Source organism: Perognathus longimembris, chromosome 28, assembly GCF_023159225.1.
Source record: "Perognathus longimembris pacificus isolate PPM17 chromosome 28, ASM2315922v1, whole genome shotgun sequence".
Taxonomy (NCBI): domain Eukaryota; kingdom Metazoa; phylum Chordata; class Mammalia; order Rodentia; family Heteromyidae; genus Perognathus; species Perognathus longimembris.
Genome location: NC_063188.1, coordinates 10622779 through 10640148, shown reverse-complemented (window position 1 = coordinate 10640148; position 17370 = coordinate 10622779). Strand labels below are relative to the sequence as shown.

At 37.5% G+C, this 17370-nt stretch overlaps 1 protein-coding gene across 3 annotated transcripts in view; it reads right to left on the bottom strand.

Moving 5' to 3' along the window:
* The window catches only part of Fgf13 (fibroblast growth factor 13), a 471678-nt gene that overhangs the window by 94053 nt on the left and 360255 nt on the right, over positions 1-17370 (bottom strand). Inside the window, exon 1 of one of the 3 annotated variants that reach the window (XM_048335846.1) lies at positions 10740-10902. The exons of the other annotated variants lie outside the window; for them this stretch is intronic. Coding sequence (XP_048191803.1) covers positions 10740-10767 — 28 coding nt within the window. The 5' untranslated portion in view covers positions 10768-10902. Of the gene's footprint in view, positions 1-10739; positions 10903-17370 lie in introns of those variants that run through there. 3 annotated transcript variants of the gene reach the window in all.

Genomic DNA, 17370 nt, shown 5'->3' with positions numbered 1-17370 from the left:
TTGAGCATCAAATAATACTGTGACAACAAATCTGAAAGAAGTACTCATCACTGATAATAAGTAAGCAAAAAGTCAAGACAAGTAAAATCCATGGTGTGATTATGTTCCAGGGGTAGGACTCTCCAGATTTAACCATCTGTGCACAAGTCAAAACAAGTTAAGAACAATTTCTTAAGCAGTACTATTAGATATTTCACCATGAGCACTGCCAGCATTATACATTATGAATGTCAATGATCTCTTCAGAGAAGCCAGCTGTGGAGGATGTTCATGATTTTAGTAGACGCATGCCATTTAGGACAAACAATATTTATTGATAATTTAATAATCTCTTTCCTAACTGAGGGAACCAGACATGTATTTCTCCTGCTAGTTGCTGTTATGTGCTCAGGCAACTTAATGTTCCTTCTCATGATCCCCCTGCCAAAACATAGATATTATTGATAATGGCAAAGTCTGAGTCTTTATTGGCAAAAGTAAGCTCTAGGTACTATGGCAAGACAGCATTACTTATGAGTTTGTATATGAACATTATAAATAGTATTTAGTTATATTTCAAATAAAATTATTTCCCCTTTAGAATTTACAGACGTGGTGGAGAGATTTAAGTAAGTGGTGTAGGTTTGAGTCTCAGTTCTCCTGTTGCCCAGGCTTGGGGCTTTGAGGAAGCACTATCTACTTCCTGGGCTTCTGTTCCTCATATATGAAATGACAGCTTAAATTAGATGATCTCAAAGGTCTATGAACATGAAACCTCTGTGAAGTTAATCAGCATGTCACTAATCAGAAAAACAATGGCTATGGGCATTTATCACATAGCCATGGAATTATCTGTCTATCATATTTAGCTGCTCCACCAAATTGAAAAAGTGATGAAGCATAAGCATAAGGGCAAGCTTTCCACTTAGTGAAGAAGCTAAAGAGTAGTTAAGAGCATGGACTTTTTGACTAGAAAACTTAGATGGGAATTTTGATTCAGTAGTACAATAGGTATGTGATTTTGGCTGTGTTCCTCAACTTCCTTAACTAGAAAATACAAGCAGCTAATAATATATACCTTCTAGGATAATTGTAAGAACTACATAGACAGATAGATGACAGATAGATAGATAGATGTGTGTAGAGAGAGAGGGAGGGAGGGAGAGAAAGAGAGAGTACTAGCTTTGCCTGTACTTGGTAAAATGTAGTTATAGTTTGTTGTGGTGGGACATGCCTGTGATACCAACCCTTGGAAGGGAAGGGAAAAGTATCATGAGTTCAAAGCCACCCTGGGCCACACAAGAAGACTATTTCTAAAATCTAAAGGATGGAGAGGTAGCACAGTGGTAGAGCATTTGCCTAGCATGGGTAAGGTATGGCATTCCATTTAAAATATGAGAACAAAAGAGATAGAGAAGACAGACAGAGACAAGAGAGAGATTATGAGAGAAATACTGAAGCACAAAAAGCTATCATATGAAATTAATATTTATTCAACCTTCTTGAGAACGAATCATAAGCAAACAAAAAGCATGGAGGAACAGATTTCTCCTATTTGATTCTATGAGAAAACATATATAGATTAACCCAAGCAGTGCATAGAATATCAATGTCACTAGTGAATTTATTGATTTATTGACAATATCCAGTAAAATATATAATTAAGCTAATGATGAATAGTTAATTATTTTTAAATTAGATACCAAAATTTAGATACCACAATTACTAATATAAAAGTATGCTCCATCAGGCATTCTTGTGAACAGCAATGGGTTAAATTTTGTGTAAAAACTGTATCCAAGCTCAAAAACTTTATCATGCTAAATATGGAAAAGAAGACAGACAAGAAACTTATATTTAACAGTGAGTTTTACTCACCCAGTATTTTAATATTATATGATCCTTTCCAAAGCCACAGTTAGAAAAAGCTGAAGAGAAATGTGTGAATTCCTACTCTGCTGAAGATCCTTATAGGCAGTAAAATATGAACATACTTATATTAAATCAAAGCATTTTATGAAGCATAATCCATCATGAAAGGGCTTATTTGCTTACACTCTACTCTAAGCTGATAGATTTTTTACAGCTTTACTGTTTTGGCTCTATGGGTTATAACTTCAGGTTCTCCCAAGTTTCATTTAGTATTTAAACATGGCTAGATAAAGTTTTTCCCTTCCCCCGGTTCAAATATTTCATCCCGTGTTGCACAGTACTTTGAATTTTAAATTACGCTCAATTTAAACTATATCATAAACAAACTCTGACACTAAACTTCACTACTAGATTTAAACAGGCAATATATGTATTTATTGCTTAGTTAAGTACTACACAGATTTGGGGATGTTATGTGGTTGAAGGACATTTTATTAACATTGTATTTTCTTTTTTTTCTTTTTCTTTTTTTTTTTTTTTTTTTTTGGCCAGTCCTGGGGCTTGGACTCAGGGCCTGAGCACTGTCCCTGGCTTCTTTTTGCTCAAGGCTAGCACTCTGCCACTTGAGCCACAGCGCCACTTCTGGCCATTTTTTTTCTGTATATGTGGTGCTGGGGAATTGAACCCAGGGCCTCATGTATACAAAGCAAGCACTCTTGCCACTAGGCCATATCCCCAGCCTTTAACATTGTATTTTCTGTTCTACAACACTAGTACACAAGCACTGCACTCAAATACAATGGTAAACAAACTCAGAAAGTGTCCGTCAAAATGAGGCTACATTTTAGGTTGTCCAACAGTAAGAAAAACTAGTCATTATGATGGAAGAAGGAAATTAAGAGACTTGCCCAGATTTTGGATACAGAGTATAAAAAAGGCAGGGATAATATCTGAAGAAAAACACAGGCACTGGTTCCCTTTAGTACACACAATGGCCCTCTTTTGCTGTGAGAGGAAGAGGTACATGAAAATGAGCATCCTCTAGGTAGGGTTTTGGAACACAAAAGGTCAAGGCGATGAAACAGAGAAACCGTGTATGTATTCAGATTCTCCTTCTAAAGCAAGACTGTAATCCTGCTCTTAAATTTGAAACCTGTTATGCACTGAATGTAATTAAAGCAACAACAAAGCTCTAACAGAAGATTGATCTCAAACAAAATACTAATGGCATAATTGAAAGAAAGATATTTCCATTTGGAGACATTGACATAGTTTGCTTCAGTTTATATTCTAACACCCATGTGACTTATATTCAAATAGAAATTAATTAGTGAACAAAAATGAGTACCAAAAGGAAGCAAATATGAAACTTTCAAAAGAGAGCCAATAGAACTAGTCTTAAGAGATGGCCCAATTCAAAGACTTTTCAAATGAGGGTTTGAAAATGATGATACATATTTCTAAAGATTTGGTTGAAGAGGTGAACAACATAAATCATCAACATGATGCATAATTTCATCACTGAGATGAAAATTTAAGTAGAAATTGAAATTTAAAAAATGAAAAGCTGGAAATGAGATGTAGACTATCACAGATGTGGAATTCTTTTAAAGGATGCATCAGATAATTGGAGATAGTAGAGAAAAGAATTTATGATGAGTGTAGTCTAAAAGAAAGTATCTAATATGCACGAAAGTGAAATGAATAGCAAAAATTTGGAACAATGCATCTCAGGGACAATAGTAAACAATTTTGTATATAGGTAGAGTCTCTGACAGAGAAGAGAAAGAAAATTGGGCAGCATAAATATGTGAGAAGACAGTGGCAAACACTTCCAAAAATTATAAAAGACAATATATTATACATGGAAAAGAATAGAATCTGGCTAGGCTCATTAATCTATGAATGGCTAAAAGATAATGTGGCATATGTACACAATGGGGTATTACTTAGCTACAAAGAAAAACGATCTACCATCTGCAAGAAAATGAATGGAACTGGGAATCATCATGTAAAGTAAAAAAGTTCAACTGAGAAAGTCAACTATAACAAATTCTCTCTCCTAACAAGAATCTAGTCTGGAGAAAATGAATGGTAGGAATTAAAAACTGATAATGTATGGACATGAAAGCAGGGGCAAGGAGGAAGGGAAAAATTTTGGAAGAATGAATATGGCCAAAACACTGTACACATGAGAATGAAAATAGAATAATAAATACTTGTTTAGATGGTTCCAAGAAGTGGGGAGCAGGAATAGGATAAGTGATAGATTGGATAGTATGATCAGGGTACATTATATTCATGTATGAAAACATCACAATAACACCCACTTGAGGGCTGGGAATATGGCCTGGTGGCAAGAGAGCTTGCCTCATATACATGAGGCCCTGGGTTCGATTCCCCAGCACCACATATACAGAAAATGGCCAGAAGTGGCGCTGTGGCTCAAGTGGCAGAGTGCTAGCCTTGAGCAAAAGGAAGCCAGGGACAGTGCTCAGGCCCTGAGTCCAAGGCCCAGGACTGGCCAAAAACAAAACAAAACAAAACAAAAAAAACCACCCACTTGAACAACTAATATATGCAAACATAAAATAGGAGAAAACTTACCAGATAATACAAAGCACTAATAAAACAATCAACACCAAGAAGTAGTCACATCATAATCAAATTGCTACAAACCAAAGGTAAAGAGAAAACCTTGAGAGCATCTAGAGAAAAAAAATACAATAAAGTGGAATAATAACAAGGAAAGTATATAAGTTCTTATTGAAATAATGAAGAACAGAAGAATACAGAGTATCTACTCATTAAAGTATTTAAAGTAAAACAAAATTTGTCAAGCCTAAACTAGCAAAAGCACTCACCACAGAGTACAATGGTTAACAAGTGTGAAGTATTGAGTTCAAACCTCATTACCATCAAAAAAGAGTATCTATCAAAGATAAAAATAAATAAATACATTTTAAGGAAACAAGAAGTTGAACAGCTGGGTACTGGTGGCTCCAATCAATAATCCAATAATCTTAACTCTCAGAACTCCAGAAGATCATAGTTTGAAGCCAGTCCTGCCCGATAAGTCTCATCTCCAAAATAACCAGTAAAAGGCAGGGATGGAGATGTTTTTTTAACTGGTAGAACAATGACAGCCTAACAAGCAAAACTAGTGAGCATGGGGAAATGAGTTCAAAGTCAGGTACCCCCCCAAAAAAAAAAACTGAAAGAAATTTTCCCAATAAATTTGCATTACAAGAAATTCATAAAACAATTCTTTAATCTGAAGGGAAAACAGATTAAAAATTCAGTTCTATAGGAAGAAATAAAAAATAGCAGAAGGAAGTAAAAATCCAATATGTAGAAAGTATGTCAAAGATTTATGGTATAGTAAAAATAATTTTTAAGAAGTTAGGGGGGAGCTGGGAATATGGCCTAGTGGTAGAGTGCCTGCCTCATATACATGAAGCCCTGGGCTCGATTCCTCAGCACCACATATAGAGAAAAGGCCAGAAGTGGTGCTGTGGCTCAAGTGGCAGAGTGCTAGCTTTGAGCAAAAAGAAGTCAGAGACAGTGCTCAGGCCCTGAGTCCAAGCCCCAGGACTGGCAAAAAATAAATAAAAAAGTTAAGAAACGGATTTATAGTGCAATAAGTAAAATATGAGAAAATAACCACACAATTTGTGAGTAGGATAATTAGAAAAACAATGCCATAAGTATTTACCCTGTTCTTGAAGTAATGGAAAATACACTAAAAATAGCACAGGTACCCTTGTGATAGAGGCTCATGACTGTAATCCTAGCTACTCAAGTGACTGAGATTGCAGTTTGAAGCCAGCCTGGGCAGGAAACTCCATGAGACATAAGGGGCGCTGTGGTTCAAGCACTAGCCTTGAGCAAAAGAAGCACTGGGACAGTTGCCCAGGCCCTGAGTTCAAGCCCCACGACTAGCACAAATTAGCACAGGTAAGTTGCAATGTATATTATTTGCTTGAGAAACTTACAAATAATGCCCAGAAGATAATAGGAAAATAATGTTTGGTTCACCTTTAAAATACTAGAAAATAAAAGTAGAGGGACATCTTTTTCAGTAGGATAGACAGACTTCAAACACAGAAATAGAATAATACACACATTGCTATTCTTTAAACATAAAGACAGAGAGGATGAAACTCAAAGATGAAAAACCTACACATTATAAGTAGTAAATCTCACAAAGATTGTGTGATCATGCAAATCTCTGGTAAGATCAACGTTATGATGATATCATGAGAGGAATGTCTTAATCACAAAACCCTGAATTTATCAAACAGTTTCTTCTGTGTTTATCTAGTAGCAATGTTACTACAGATTTTAAAAAATTATAGTACTAAAAAGAAAAAAATATATCCTACAGTTATGATTGAATATTTCAATACTCTTTTTGAGGAATTTCAGTAAGCTTTAAGGAAAGAACAAAATACATTAATAAAAATCCAGAATGTAGAAAGACTGAACAACACCAGCAGTTTCACCTGATATAAACTTATAGAAAATAAATTACTCAACAAATAAATCAAAACCTAAGCCATAAGATCAGTTTAAATAACTTTCTAAGAATCAAAACCAAACAGAATATGGGACCTGACAGCAAAAAATATTAAGCTTGAAATGTCATGAATATAAATAAACCTTATCCCTTAAAAGTGGAAATCAAATAGTATGAGGCAAATAAGTCATGGGTAAAAGAAAGATCCAAAGGGGAAGTTGCAAAACACTTTGATTAGAATGATAACAATATGTTAAAAATTAAATTTAATTTAAAGCAGCTCTTGTAAGGGAAATTTGTAGCTTTAAATACTCTTACTTAAGAAGAATGCTATAAAGGAAATTGCTTCTTCCTTGAAAATCTAGAAAAAATAATTAAATTCTGATTAAGTTGGAAAAAGTAATAAAAATGAGAAAGGAGGCCAATGATAAAGAAATCACATAATCACTGAAGCCAGAAGTTGGTTCTTTGAGACAGATAAATGTATACTTTTCTGGAAGTAGTAGAATTTGAACTCAGGGTCTTTTCCTTGCCAAGTAAGCTCTCTGCCATTTGACCCACACCATAACCCTGTTTTGCTTTTTAGTTATTTTTCAGATAGGGTATCTTGCATCCTTCTATCTATATCTGAGACCACTAGTAGTTTACATCAAGGAAAACATGCTGCTACTACAAACAATTATTGCAGAAACAATACAATACACAAGTGGGCATATTATTGGAGACACCATAGAGATTAAAATGGTAAGAAAAAGCTGTTGTGAACAACTAAATAATAACAAAAACTAGACAAAAGACTTGAAAACATACTTCACTAAAGGAGATATACAAATATACTAAGCATATGATTTGGTGTCCAATGGCATTAGTAGTCAGGCTGAGACAAATTTAAATCAAAATGCATGCTGCTATAGCTATACAAGATGAAGAGAATGAAAACAATGGAGTATATCAAGTCTTGACGAGTAGTAGAATGATTAGAATGCGCAGACATTGCTGACACGCATGCAGAACGGTATAACCATTTGGGGAAACAGTTTTGTAGTAGCTTAAGTTAAATTTATATCAACCTCATAAACCAATAATTTCATTGGTAGCGGTTTGTCCAAAACAAATTCAAACATTTGTCCAAAGAAGATTTGTAAACAAACAAACAAAAATGCTTATAGTATCTTTATTTATTAATGTCCAAAGCTGGAAACAACCCAGCTGTCTCTGAATGCATGAGTAAGCAGTAGAATACTGTTCTGTATTCAAAAGTGGTATATCACTACTAGACACAGAAACATGGGTGAATGCCAAAAACATTCCTGGTTAAATATTCCCAATGCGCCTTATACGAGGAATCTTCATTTTATAGGAATATTCATAAAATGTTATTTTTCCCCTATATAACTCAAATAGGAATGGATATATAGATATATATACATATATATATTTGAAACAATTTCATTGTATAAAGAAAGACACACTGTACTGCAGTTTGAGATATGTTTGAACTTGGATGCCATGCTCAGAGACTCTGGTGAAACTAAAAGAAAAGCCATTATTATTTGCAGCTCAAAAGCCTCCAGTTTGTACAGCAAATGGCTAAAGGCAAATATAGACTTCCGTTATAAAGATAAGCATGACAGTTATTTTTGCTTTGTCTTATGCCATCAACAGAGCATAGTTAGTATGTTTCCACAGAAAATATATTGAAAGCGTTTTCAGTGTTCTATTCAGCCATTTTGGATACTTAAAAACTTTTCCATCTCTAGCCCAGGTGACAATAAGAGTTGTGGAAAAAAGTGAGTTATGAGTATCTGAAAGCACATGTCTGCATCCCTAACAAATAGATTAAGGAACTACTGATTTTAAAACAATACCTTTTCTTTTCATTTCATAAGTACCCACGGTTAAGGAAAGCATTAAAATATATCGTTTTTCCACTGTTTTCCGAGAGAGAGAAATTTGTCTCCATGTATTCTGTTTTGGAAATGCTAATTACATCAATGTGGCATGGGGATTACTAGGCACTAATGGCCACTGAATACAATGTCTGTAACCAAGGAGAAAAAGAAGAGAACATGAAGGGATTTAGTGACACTCAAGAAATAATCAGACAAGCAGAAATAATTAAGGATAAAACTTTTCTAAGAATTGAGTGTGCAGAAATATGGTATGTTAGAAGTAAGACTTAAAATGGTATCATAATAAAACTCAGCTTCTGTAACTTAAATAAAGAAGATTCTGAAGGCTTTAGGCTATGAAGGATTACATAGAACCCAGGAATTTTCTCGCCACCATTTTCCCTAAAAACCAACAAGGTACATCAGACTGAAGGAAAAGATGGACTTGGAGTGGGCGTGCTCATGTCTTTTTTTTTTTTTCATGCAAAAGCAAAGGGTTTATTGCAGGACCAGCATGCTGGGGCTCACAGAACTCGCAGGAACTGAGAGCCTCATGTCTTGACAGCTGTTCAGACAGGAACTTGTGGCTTCAGTGACTAGGGGACAGTCTGTATATGAGGGTTAAAGTGCTTTTCTCTTGGGAGGCAAAGATAAATAACCTCACCTTCATGTGATTTGATATTCTTTGACGTCACAATCCTTTCTCTTGGTATCATTGATACCATGTGACCATAAGCTAAGAACCTAAGCTATCTATACCTTCCTTCCAAAGATGAACAGTGGCAGCATGTCCAGTCGCTGCTTGTCAGTCTCATAGTTTGCATTCATTTCTGCAAAGGAGCTAGGATGTACATCTAGTAAAATGGACAGGTCTATGTATAATATTTCATCAATCAATCCTGAAGTCTTTTGTAAGCAAAAAGTTGGCTTGTGCTTGAATCTAATCCAATAGCTTAGATAGCAACATGACTATTTCCAATTAATAGATGCACATGTCAATACAATATTTTTTAGCGAGAATTACCTGTGTCACAGACCTTACTCAGCACAGATTTAATGTATATACTCTACCCAACTCCTTTACAAGCATAGTGACCAACAGAAATGTTTCACAAACTGACTCCCATCTGGTAGGTAAAACTTCAAGTGAGTTAATTAGAGACCTAGACAAATGCTGAACTGATTTCACAAATTCTATAATGGCTTTTTTTTTAAATCAGTACAGTTGCCCTTATTGCCCTAATCGTTGAAGTGAGCATTTTTCTCTCATTTTCATGGGACATTCAACTCAAAGTAACTAAATGGATGGTGCACATGTGACATAGGAGATCAGTCAGCCCTTTGGGGGTTACTCTAGGACCACCCAAGGTACAGGAGACCCTATAAAGTATTCAAGCAGAAAGTCTATTAATCCCAGGAAATAACATGAACAGATAGGTACTGGTCAGCAGTTTCAGGTTGCGAGGAAATGATTTTGAACAAAACCAAAAATATCCAAATAAGCAATCATTCCTCTGGACAAGATGTTCCACACCAACAATGCATTTCAAGATCTTCATATTCTCTGCAATCCTTTCAAATCCATTGGCAAAGGATTTCAATAAATGCCTGAGGTTATAATAGTCAGCTAATACCAAAGATTGGCCAAACATGTATATGAGAAATGATGACCTTATTCATTTAGTGACATGTTAAAAGTTCCCATTAAAAAGTCTCCACTGGAGTTATTTCAATATTCCAAAAGAATCCCTGTCCTATTTTCAAAGAGCCTTGAAAGTGGCCACGGGCGCTGGCAACCTTCTCTCCGCTTGTTTATCCTCAAGCTGGAGGCTCTTGGGCGTTGGTTCCATCAGCTGGCTGCGGCATCTCCCTCGCCGCCATGGAGGAACACTACTGCTTATATTCCTTTAGACATTATGGATTACCTATATGCTTTGTGCTTTCCCCAAAGCTACATCTAATAGGGTTCTCAGAAATCCTGTGTGACTGTGCTTATCTTTCCCGAGCTTTGTGTCCCCTCCTCTTTGTTCTCCCCTTCTCTTTTTTTTTTTCGGTCACAAAGGAAATATATCTTTAAAGCTAATCACCATGACTTACTCTCTTTCCTTCATAAGTTCAAATTAATGTTTTGTGCTAGGTGCATGGTTAATGCAGCTCTAGAAGTAGGAACTCACCCTTGAGTCATCTAGTCCACTATTATCTAACACAAATAGGGTTTTCAATAGTCTAATACACACATTTATTTTTTAATAACAGTATTTTACATTTGTCTTAGAAAAGATGCATTTCTCAAATAGTCTAAGCTGAACAGCCAAACACCAGAGAACATGGGGACTTAAGAGCCCGTCTCCCATCCAGAAATACAAAAGACAGCAGAAAGGTCCCCGGCATAAATCTATCTATTTCACAAAACATTAATGTCCAGCATAAGCGTTTGAATGTATCGTCTTCAAAAATATCACTTAAATAAATCTTACCTGAATAGGACTTCCTTAACAAAGCCATGCTTCTTTATAAGATGGTCCTACCCAGACAATTGTTGTCTACATTTGGAGCAGCCACAGAGAGGAGATCAGAGAAAGTTTAAGGCATATCTAAAGTATTCTCCAAGGTACTGGCCAGAAACATCAAGCCCATACTCGTGGTATAGAGAGATCATTAATGGGCATTAGTGACAGACCATTATGACTCTCACAGATCATTAATGATTCATCATGTAGCAGTATTGTTCTGGCAGTAATCAGACCACTGCTTGGACGCAGATATAAGCTCTGCCCATACAATTTGCTTAAACTTATTATTTCCAAGCATAAAATTTTATTTTGCCTTCTAGAATTACGAAAAATGGTCTGTAACAGGATCCCTCAACACATTAGAGCTTTTGGAGCTAGCTGCTTCTTTTAGTAGATGTTTCTCCTATGGTCAGGAATCTTGGAGTCTGAAAGGCTCCCCAGTAGCTTTTGGGACGTAGAAATGTGTCTTTTATTTTGAAATTGAATTATTGATGAATAGAAAATGCTACAAGCAAAACAGACATTTACAAGAATTACAGTCTCTCAGTCCTCTGAAAATTACCTGTAAAATGTTCAAATTCTTCCTAAACTTTTAGTTCTTCACCTAAAAGAGTATGTTTTCATATCAAGATCTCTGCCTAAAAATTCAGAGAATCTGTTAAGCAACCTATGATAAAGATTTCCACTAATGATAATGAAAAGCAAGAACTGGACAATATCAGCATTGTACCGTCCAAGTCATTGCAGCCCTCAATAGTGTTAATATGCAAATCAAATCAAAATTCTAAGACAAAGCAGAAAACCTTCATTGTCCCTCTTTTTATTTTTGCTTTATGGAAGATCCACTATTTTGGTTTAAAATGCAAATGGGGAAATGGAAATGCAAGTTATTCCGGGAGCAAATGAGTCTTTCCTATTGAACAGATTGGATTCTCCTTCTGTGTGGCTCTGGGAAAACTTCCCTTGAGTCAGAGAAAAAGGAAATCTGTCTTAAATTCTGAATATTGTCACTATCAATGAATATTGAAGAATTACTGACACCCACAGGGAGCTATATTTATGGATTCCCATCACCCATATTCAGAGTTATATGGAAAGTAAGATTATGTATATTCAAAAGCATTCCATGAACTTACATATTTTCTTTAAGCTTTTCTGCATAATCAAAATTGCCTTGTGCTCTCTGTCTCCACTTTTCCATCCAACACTAAGACAACAGCTGCAAGTGTTAGCCCCTCCCAGAGGGATGCGGCCTCCAGCAGAATTGGTTTAGCTGTAAGGATGAGATTTCAGCAGGAGGCAGAGAATGAAGTAAATTTGCTGTACTCTCACATCAAACATCCTCCCCTATTCCCCAGTAACCATCCACGGCCTGGGAATCTGAAGATCAGGATCCCTTAGAACACAGAGCATAAGAGTTGTTCCTCTGTAGAGCTGACCTCCCAAATGCAGGAGCTAGGCAACTGCACAGGGCAATCTGCGCTGAAGGGTCAGGCACTTGGTTTCATGCTTTGCTATGACTGTTCTGAAATCCCCTAGTGCGTAAACAAAGGGCCCTATGCTTTTGTGTTGTACTAGAGTCTGCAAATAATACACTCAGTGCTCTCCTTCAAGATCATTTGTTAAATAACCAGTCATGCTTAAAGGGATAGATGATTAGCTTCAGCATGTAGCTGTAGGTTCTTCATCATGGCCTTGGCACTGAGAAACAGAGATAGTTAGCGCTCTGGTCACCAGTACACAGCTATACTCAGCTGTTTGCAATCCAAAATGGCTAATGGAAGAATTTAAGCTTCAGTGAAGTCTTTACACAGGAGAGATGCCAACTTCCTCCAAACAAAAATAGAATACCCTAATATGCAGGCAGCCTCTGTTGGTCAATATAAGAGCTCTTCTCCCCGCCCCCCAAAGGGCATTTCCCAAGGGATAAGATTAAGTCATCTCCATATGAGTGGCCTTATAAGGTCTAATCAGGAGACTTAAACTTTCCACTGTGTCCCAGTTTATTATTCTTATAGCCTTGAAGGGGCTGTAGTGACCAAAACAGTGGGGGAGGGGACTCTCAGAGAAGTGAGCAACTCAATCTTTTTGATGTCTAGACAGCACCGAAATAAACAAAATGGGGGCTGATACAGAGCCAAATTGCAAGGTACGTGAAGTTTATTTCTGCTCTCTCTCCTTTTTCCTAAACAAATTTCTAGCCTCTCAGAGCCTTCATGCAACTCCCTAGCTGCCTAGAATTTCCCTGAAAGAGTAAGCATTATCACTTGAGTAGCCCATCTTTCCACCTTTCTCTGTATCACATCTTCCTGCTGTCCTAGTCCTTACCATACATAGTCATAGGAGGCTATATGGAGAAATAAAATGTGATGAAACAAATGAACATGGTTCACAAGGTATTTTCATTTTGGAAGGGGTGTCTTGATTGCCAGTGGGCATGTTTTTCTCACATGACGTGACACATAGAAAGACCGTAAGCAACAGGAACACAAAGGGGGTGGCAGTTCACAACTGCTATATTGTTTTCCATGGTGAAGTATTTCAATGATTCCATCATTTCTTTTTTTTTTTAATTTCACTTTATAAGCCTTAGAACTAAGGAACCTTTACTCTATAGAAAGTACTAGGGTTTACAGGTTTGGGCCAAACTAATTTCTTTGTTCAGAGTCTCACCCTTAAGTCCACACTGCTGCATTCAGTTCTCTGAATGCACCATGATTCTTCCACATCTCTACAGCCTTGTCCCAGATCTTCCCTTTCTCTTTACGAATCCTTCCACTGTCCCTAAGACTTTTCTGACAGATGCTTCACACATCTGAAGTTGACTGTGTCACCTCTGATCTTATAGTAATCAACAGAAACCTCTATTGTCACATTATTATATGTGGTTAAATCCAGCTGTTAGAATGATTCTTTGTTTAGCAAAGTGCAAGTGGCCAGAGGGCAAGAACTAGGTATGACCTGACAAGCACCAATAAACCAATGGTGAAAGCACTAAAACTCTAAGACTTATGTGATATACAAAACCACAGATGGGCTGGGAATGTGGCTTAGCAGTAGAGTCATTGTCTAACATACATGAAGCCCTGGGTTCAATTCCCCAGCACCACATAAACAGAAAAAGCCAGAAGTGGCACTTTGGCTCAAGTGGCACAATGCTAGCCTTGAGCATACAGAGACAGTGCCCAGGCCCTGAGTTCAAGCCCCAGGACTGACAAAAAAAATCAGAGGTTTTGGAGTGAAATACTGCACTAGCTAATATAAGCAGTGACTGTATATGGTGGTTACAATCTCATTACCGAGTCCTTGAGTGAGTGGTGTGTCACCTTTCACTAATGGATGTTATCAATCCACTTCTCTTCTCCTCCCTTCCCCTCCCTTCCTCTCCTTATCCTCTTCGAGCTCCTTTCTCTCTCTCTCTCTCTCTCTCTCTCTGTCTCTTTCCTCCCTCTCCCTTTCCCCTCTTTCACCTCCCTTCCTTGTCAATTGATCAATAATACCCCTTACGAAGTCACAATGCATCATCTGTCCCTACAGGCAATCTCCAAGTAAACAGCTCCTGACAAATCTAGTTAACTCTCTGGCGAATGGCCTTTAATCCCAGTCCAAGAGGTTGCAGATCATCAAGCACTCATTGCTCTGTGGTCAAGCAGCCCCGGTAAGCTTCCTGACTTCCTGGAGGCCTCAATCAATACTCTGCCCTCTTCTTCCAGCCCAGATACATCAAAGGCAATAAGGCCCGAGATTTAATCATTTCCCATTAAAATGTAAAGCTTTGTCTCCTGGTCCGTCCATAGTTAAATTGTTTAAAAATGTCTTCAGATGCCCATGTGAACAGATTTGGTAGGACATTGTTTACTTACTATGCCAGCCCAGTTTCTAGGTTAATTAACACAGCATTTTCCTACAAGTTAGACATCTTGACTACACTAATCCATCCCCTTAGGAAAGAGGGATTTGTGCTAGCAAAGGACAGATATATGTCTTTCATTAAAAGTATTAGGTACCTTTTTAAAATTTATTTATTTATTTATTTATTTATTTATTTATTTATTTATTTATTTATTTATTTATTTCCAGTCCTGGGCCTTGGACTCAGGGCCTGAGCACTGTCCCTGGCTTCTTTTTGCTCAAGGCCAGCACTCTGCCCCTTGAGCCACAGCGCCACTTCTGGCCGTTTTCTATATATATGGTGCTGGGGAATTAAACCCAGGGCTTCATGTATAGGAGGCGAGCCCTCTGGCCACTAGGCCATATTCCCAGCCCTAAAAGTATTATTAGGTAGCTTGAGTGCCTGTGGCTCCTGCCTGTTAATCCTAGCTACCTCAGAGGCTTAGATCTGAGGTTCAACGTTTGAACTCAGCCCTATCCAGAAAGTCTCAGAGAGTACTATCTCCAATAAACCACCAAAAAGCCAGAAGTGGAGCTATCACTCAAGCACAGAATGCCAGCCTTAAGCAGAAGAGCTAAGAGACAGTGCCAAGCCCTGAGTTCAAAACTTAGTACCAGCATCCACAAAAAGGTAGATACAAACGTCTTGAAATATAATGTCTACAGATCCTCCCCATATAACTGCCAATATCTAGAAATAAGCAAGTTGTCATGAATAGATAAATAAACTGTGGTAATCCAGGCAATGGAACATCATTCAGTGTAAAACAAGCTAGCAAACTCAGCTAAGACATGGAGGAATTGTATATGTATATTACTAAGTAAAAGAAGCAAGTGTCTTATATAACTGTAACCCATCTGTATATCACCTTTATAAGAACAATAAAATGGGGCTGGGGATATGGCCTAGTGGCAAGATTGCCTGCCTCATATACATGAGGCCCTGGGTTCGATTCCCCAGCACCACATATACAGAAAATGGCCAGAAGTGGCGCTGTGGCTCAAGTGGCAGAGTGCTAGCCTTGAGCAAAAAGAAGCCAGGGACAGTGCTCATGCCCTGAGTCCAAGCCCCAGGACTGGCAAAAAAAAAAAAGAACAATAAAATGCATGAAGAAACAAAACAGAAGTGAATATGATCGGGCTACTTGCTATGTGACTCTTACTCTATGATATTTTGATAAAGGCCACATGTATGAGGACAATACAAACATCAGTGATTCCTAGGGAGAAAAGGTAGAATAGGTAGAGTACACAGGCTATTTTGAGCAGTAAAACTATGATGGTGGATATGTGCATGTCTTTATACATGTATCCAAAACCCCATAGAGTATACAACACGAAGAATGAACCCACATATAAATTACGTACTTGGATAATAATGATGTATCCACGTAGGTGCATTATTATAACGTGTGTACCACTCTAGCTGGGATACTGACAGGCCTGAGCATTGTTCCTCACTTTTTGCTCAAGGCTAGTGCTCTACCACCTTGAATCACAGCACCATTCTTATAGGAATGAAGTTTCTTGTCCTAGGACACAGGTGGCAAGTGGCCAAAATATTCTGAGGAGTTTGAAAAGCTTACTTGGTAGATAAACTGGATACCTTTGACACTTTTTCAACCTAGACTTTTCATGATTCTGTCCCTCTTCCTCCTTTTTAAGTCTTCCCTATTCAATCCTATTGCTCTGAGCCTATCTTTACTGCACAAGGCCTTCATTTCCTATGATAATAACAAGAGCCAGGAAGGAAAGGTAATGATACGCAGGAACTGCCCCCTCCCTCAGTCAGAAGGTAGTCATCAACTACCATGGGCTACACCTCTCTCTTGTCTTCTCTGAGGTCAGACAGGGCATGTAGATCGCTACCCACCACATGAATATGGAACCTTGCTTCATAAACAGCCCATTGCATATTCTGGCTCTAGCCCAAATCTCAGCCAGCAATACCGAGGCCTTGAGGTAAGAAAGCACAGGTTAGTTTGTCTCTGTGCTCAAGGGCACAATCTCCCTCACCATTTTTATATGAAATCCACAACTGTGTTTTAAAAAATCAAGTGATTAGGCCAGAAGTGGCGCTGTGACTCAAGTTGGTAGAATGCTAGCCTTGAGCAAAAAGAAGCAAGGGACCAGTGCTTAGGCCCTGAGTTCAAGCGCCAAGACTGGCAAAAAAAATCAAGTGATTGGAGATAGGATTGGATTATGATAATTTCTTCATTAGCCTATTCAATAATTAAATTCAATAATTAAATTAAAGCTTTCCATATGATGCAGGTACCTTTGAGTCATCAATGGAAGTTAGTCTTCTTTTCTTATCCTTAGTCAATTTTTGTCCATTCACTTGTCTCCTCCATAATTTCATCATTATGCTTTCTGACATTTTTGGCAGTATTTTTGTGAAAACCGATCAATAAGCAAGCAATCTACCAGCATTAACCGAGTCCTTAAAATGTACTAGGATCTCTGGCACATACAAAGGTTACAAATAAGGACAACACACACACATACAATACAACCCACTGGCTAAATGACAGTTCTGAAGAAATTAATACAATTCAAAATATTAGTGAGAATCCAAGAAATAAAGGATATATTTGGAAGGAAGAAAACACAGCCCACGAGTTGAAGATTTGATTTATCTAAGTCATTGGTTTTACCAACTACAACATCTCCCAAACATTAACGTGTTATGTGTGCTCTGCAT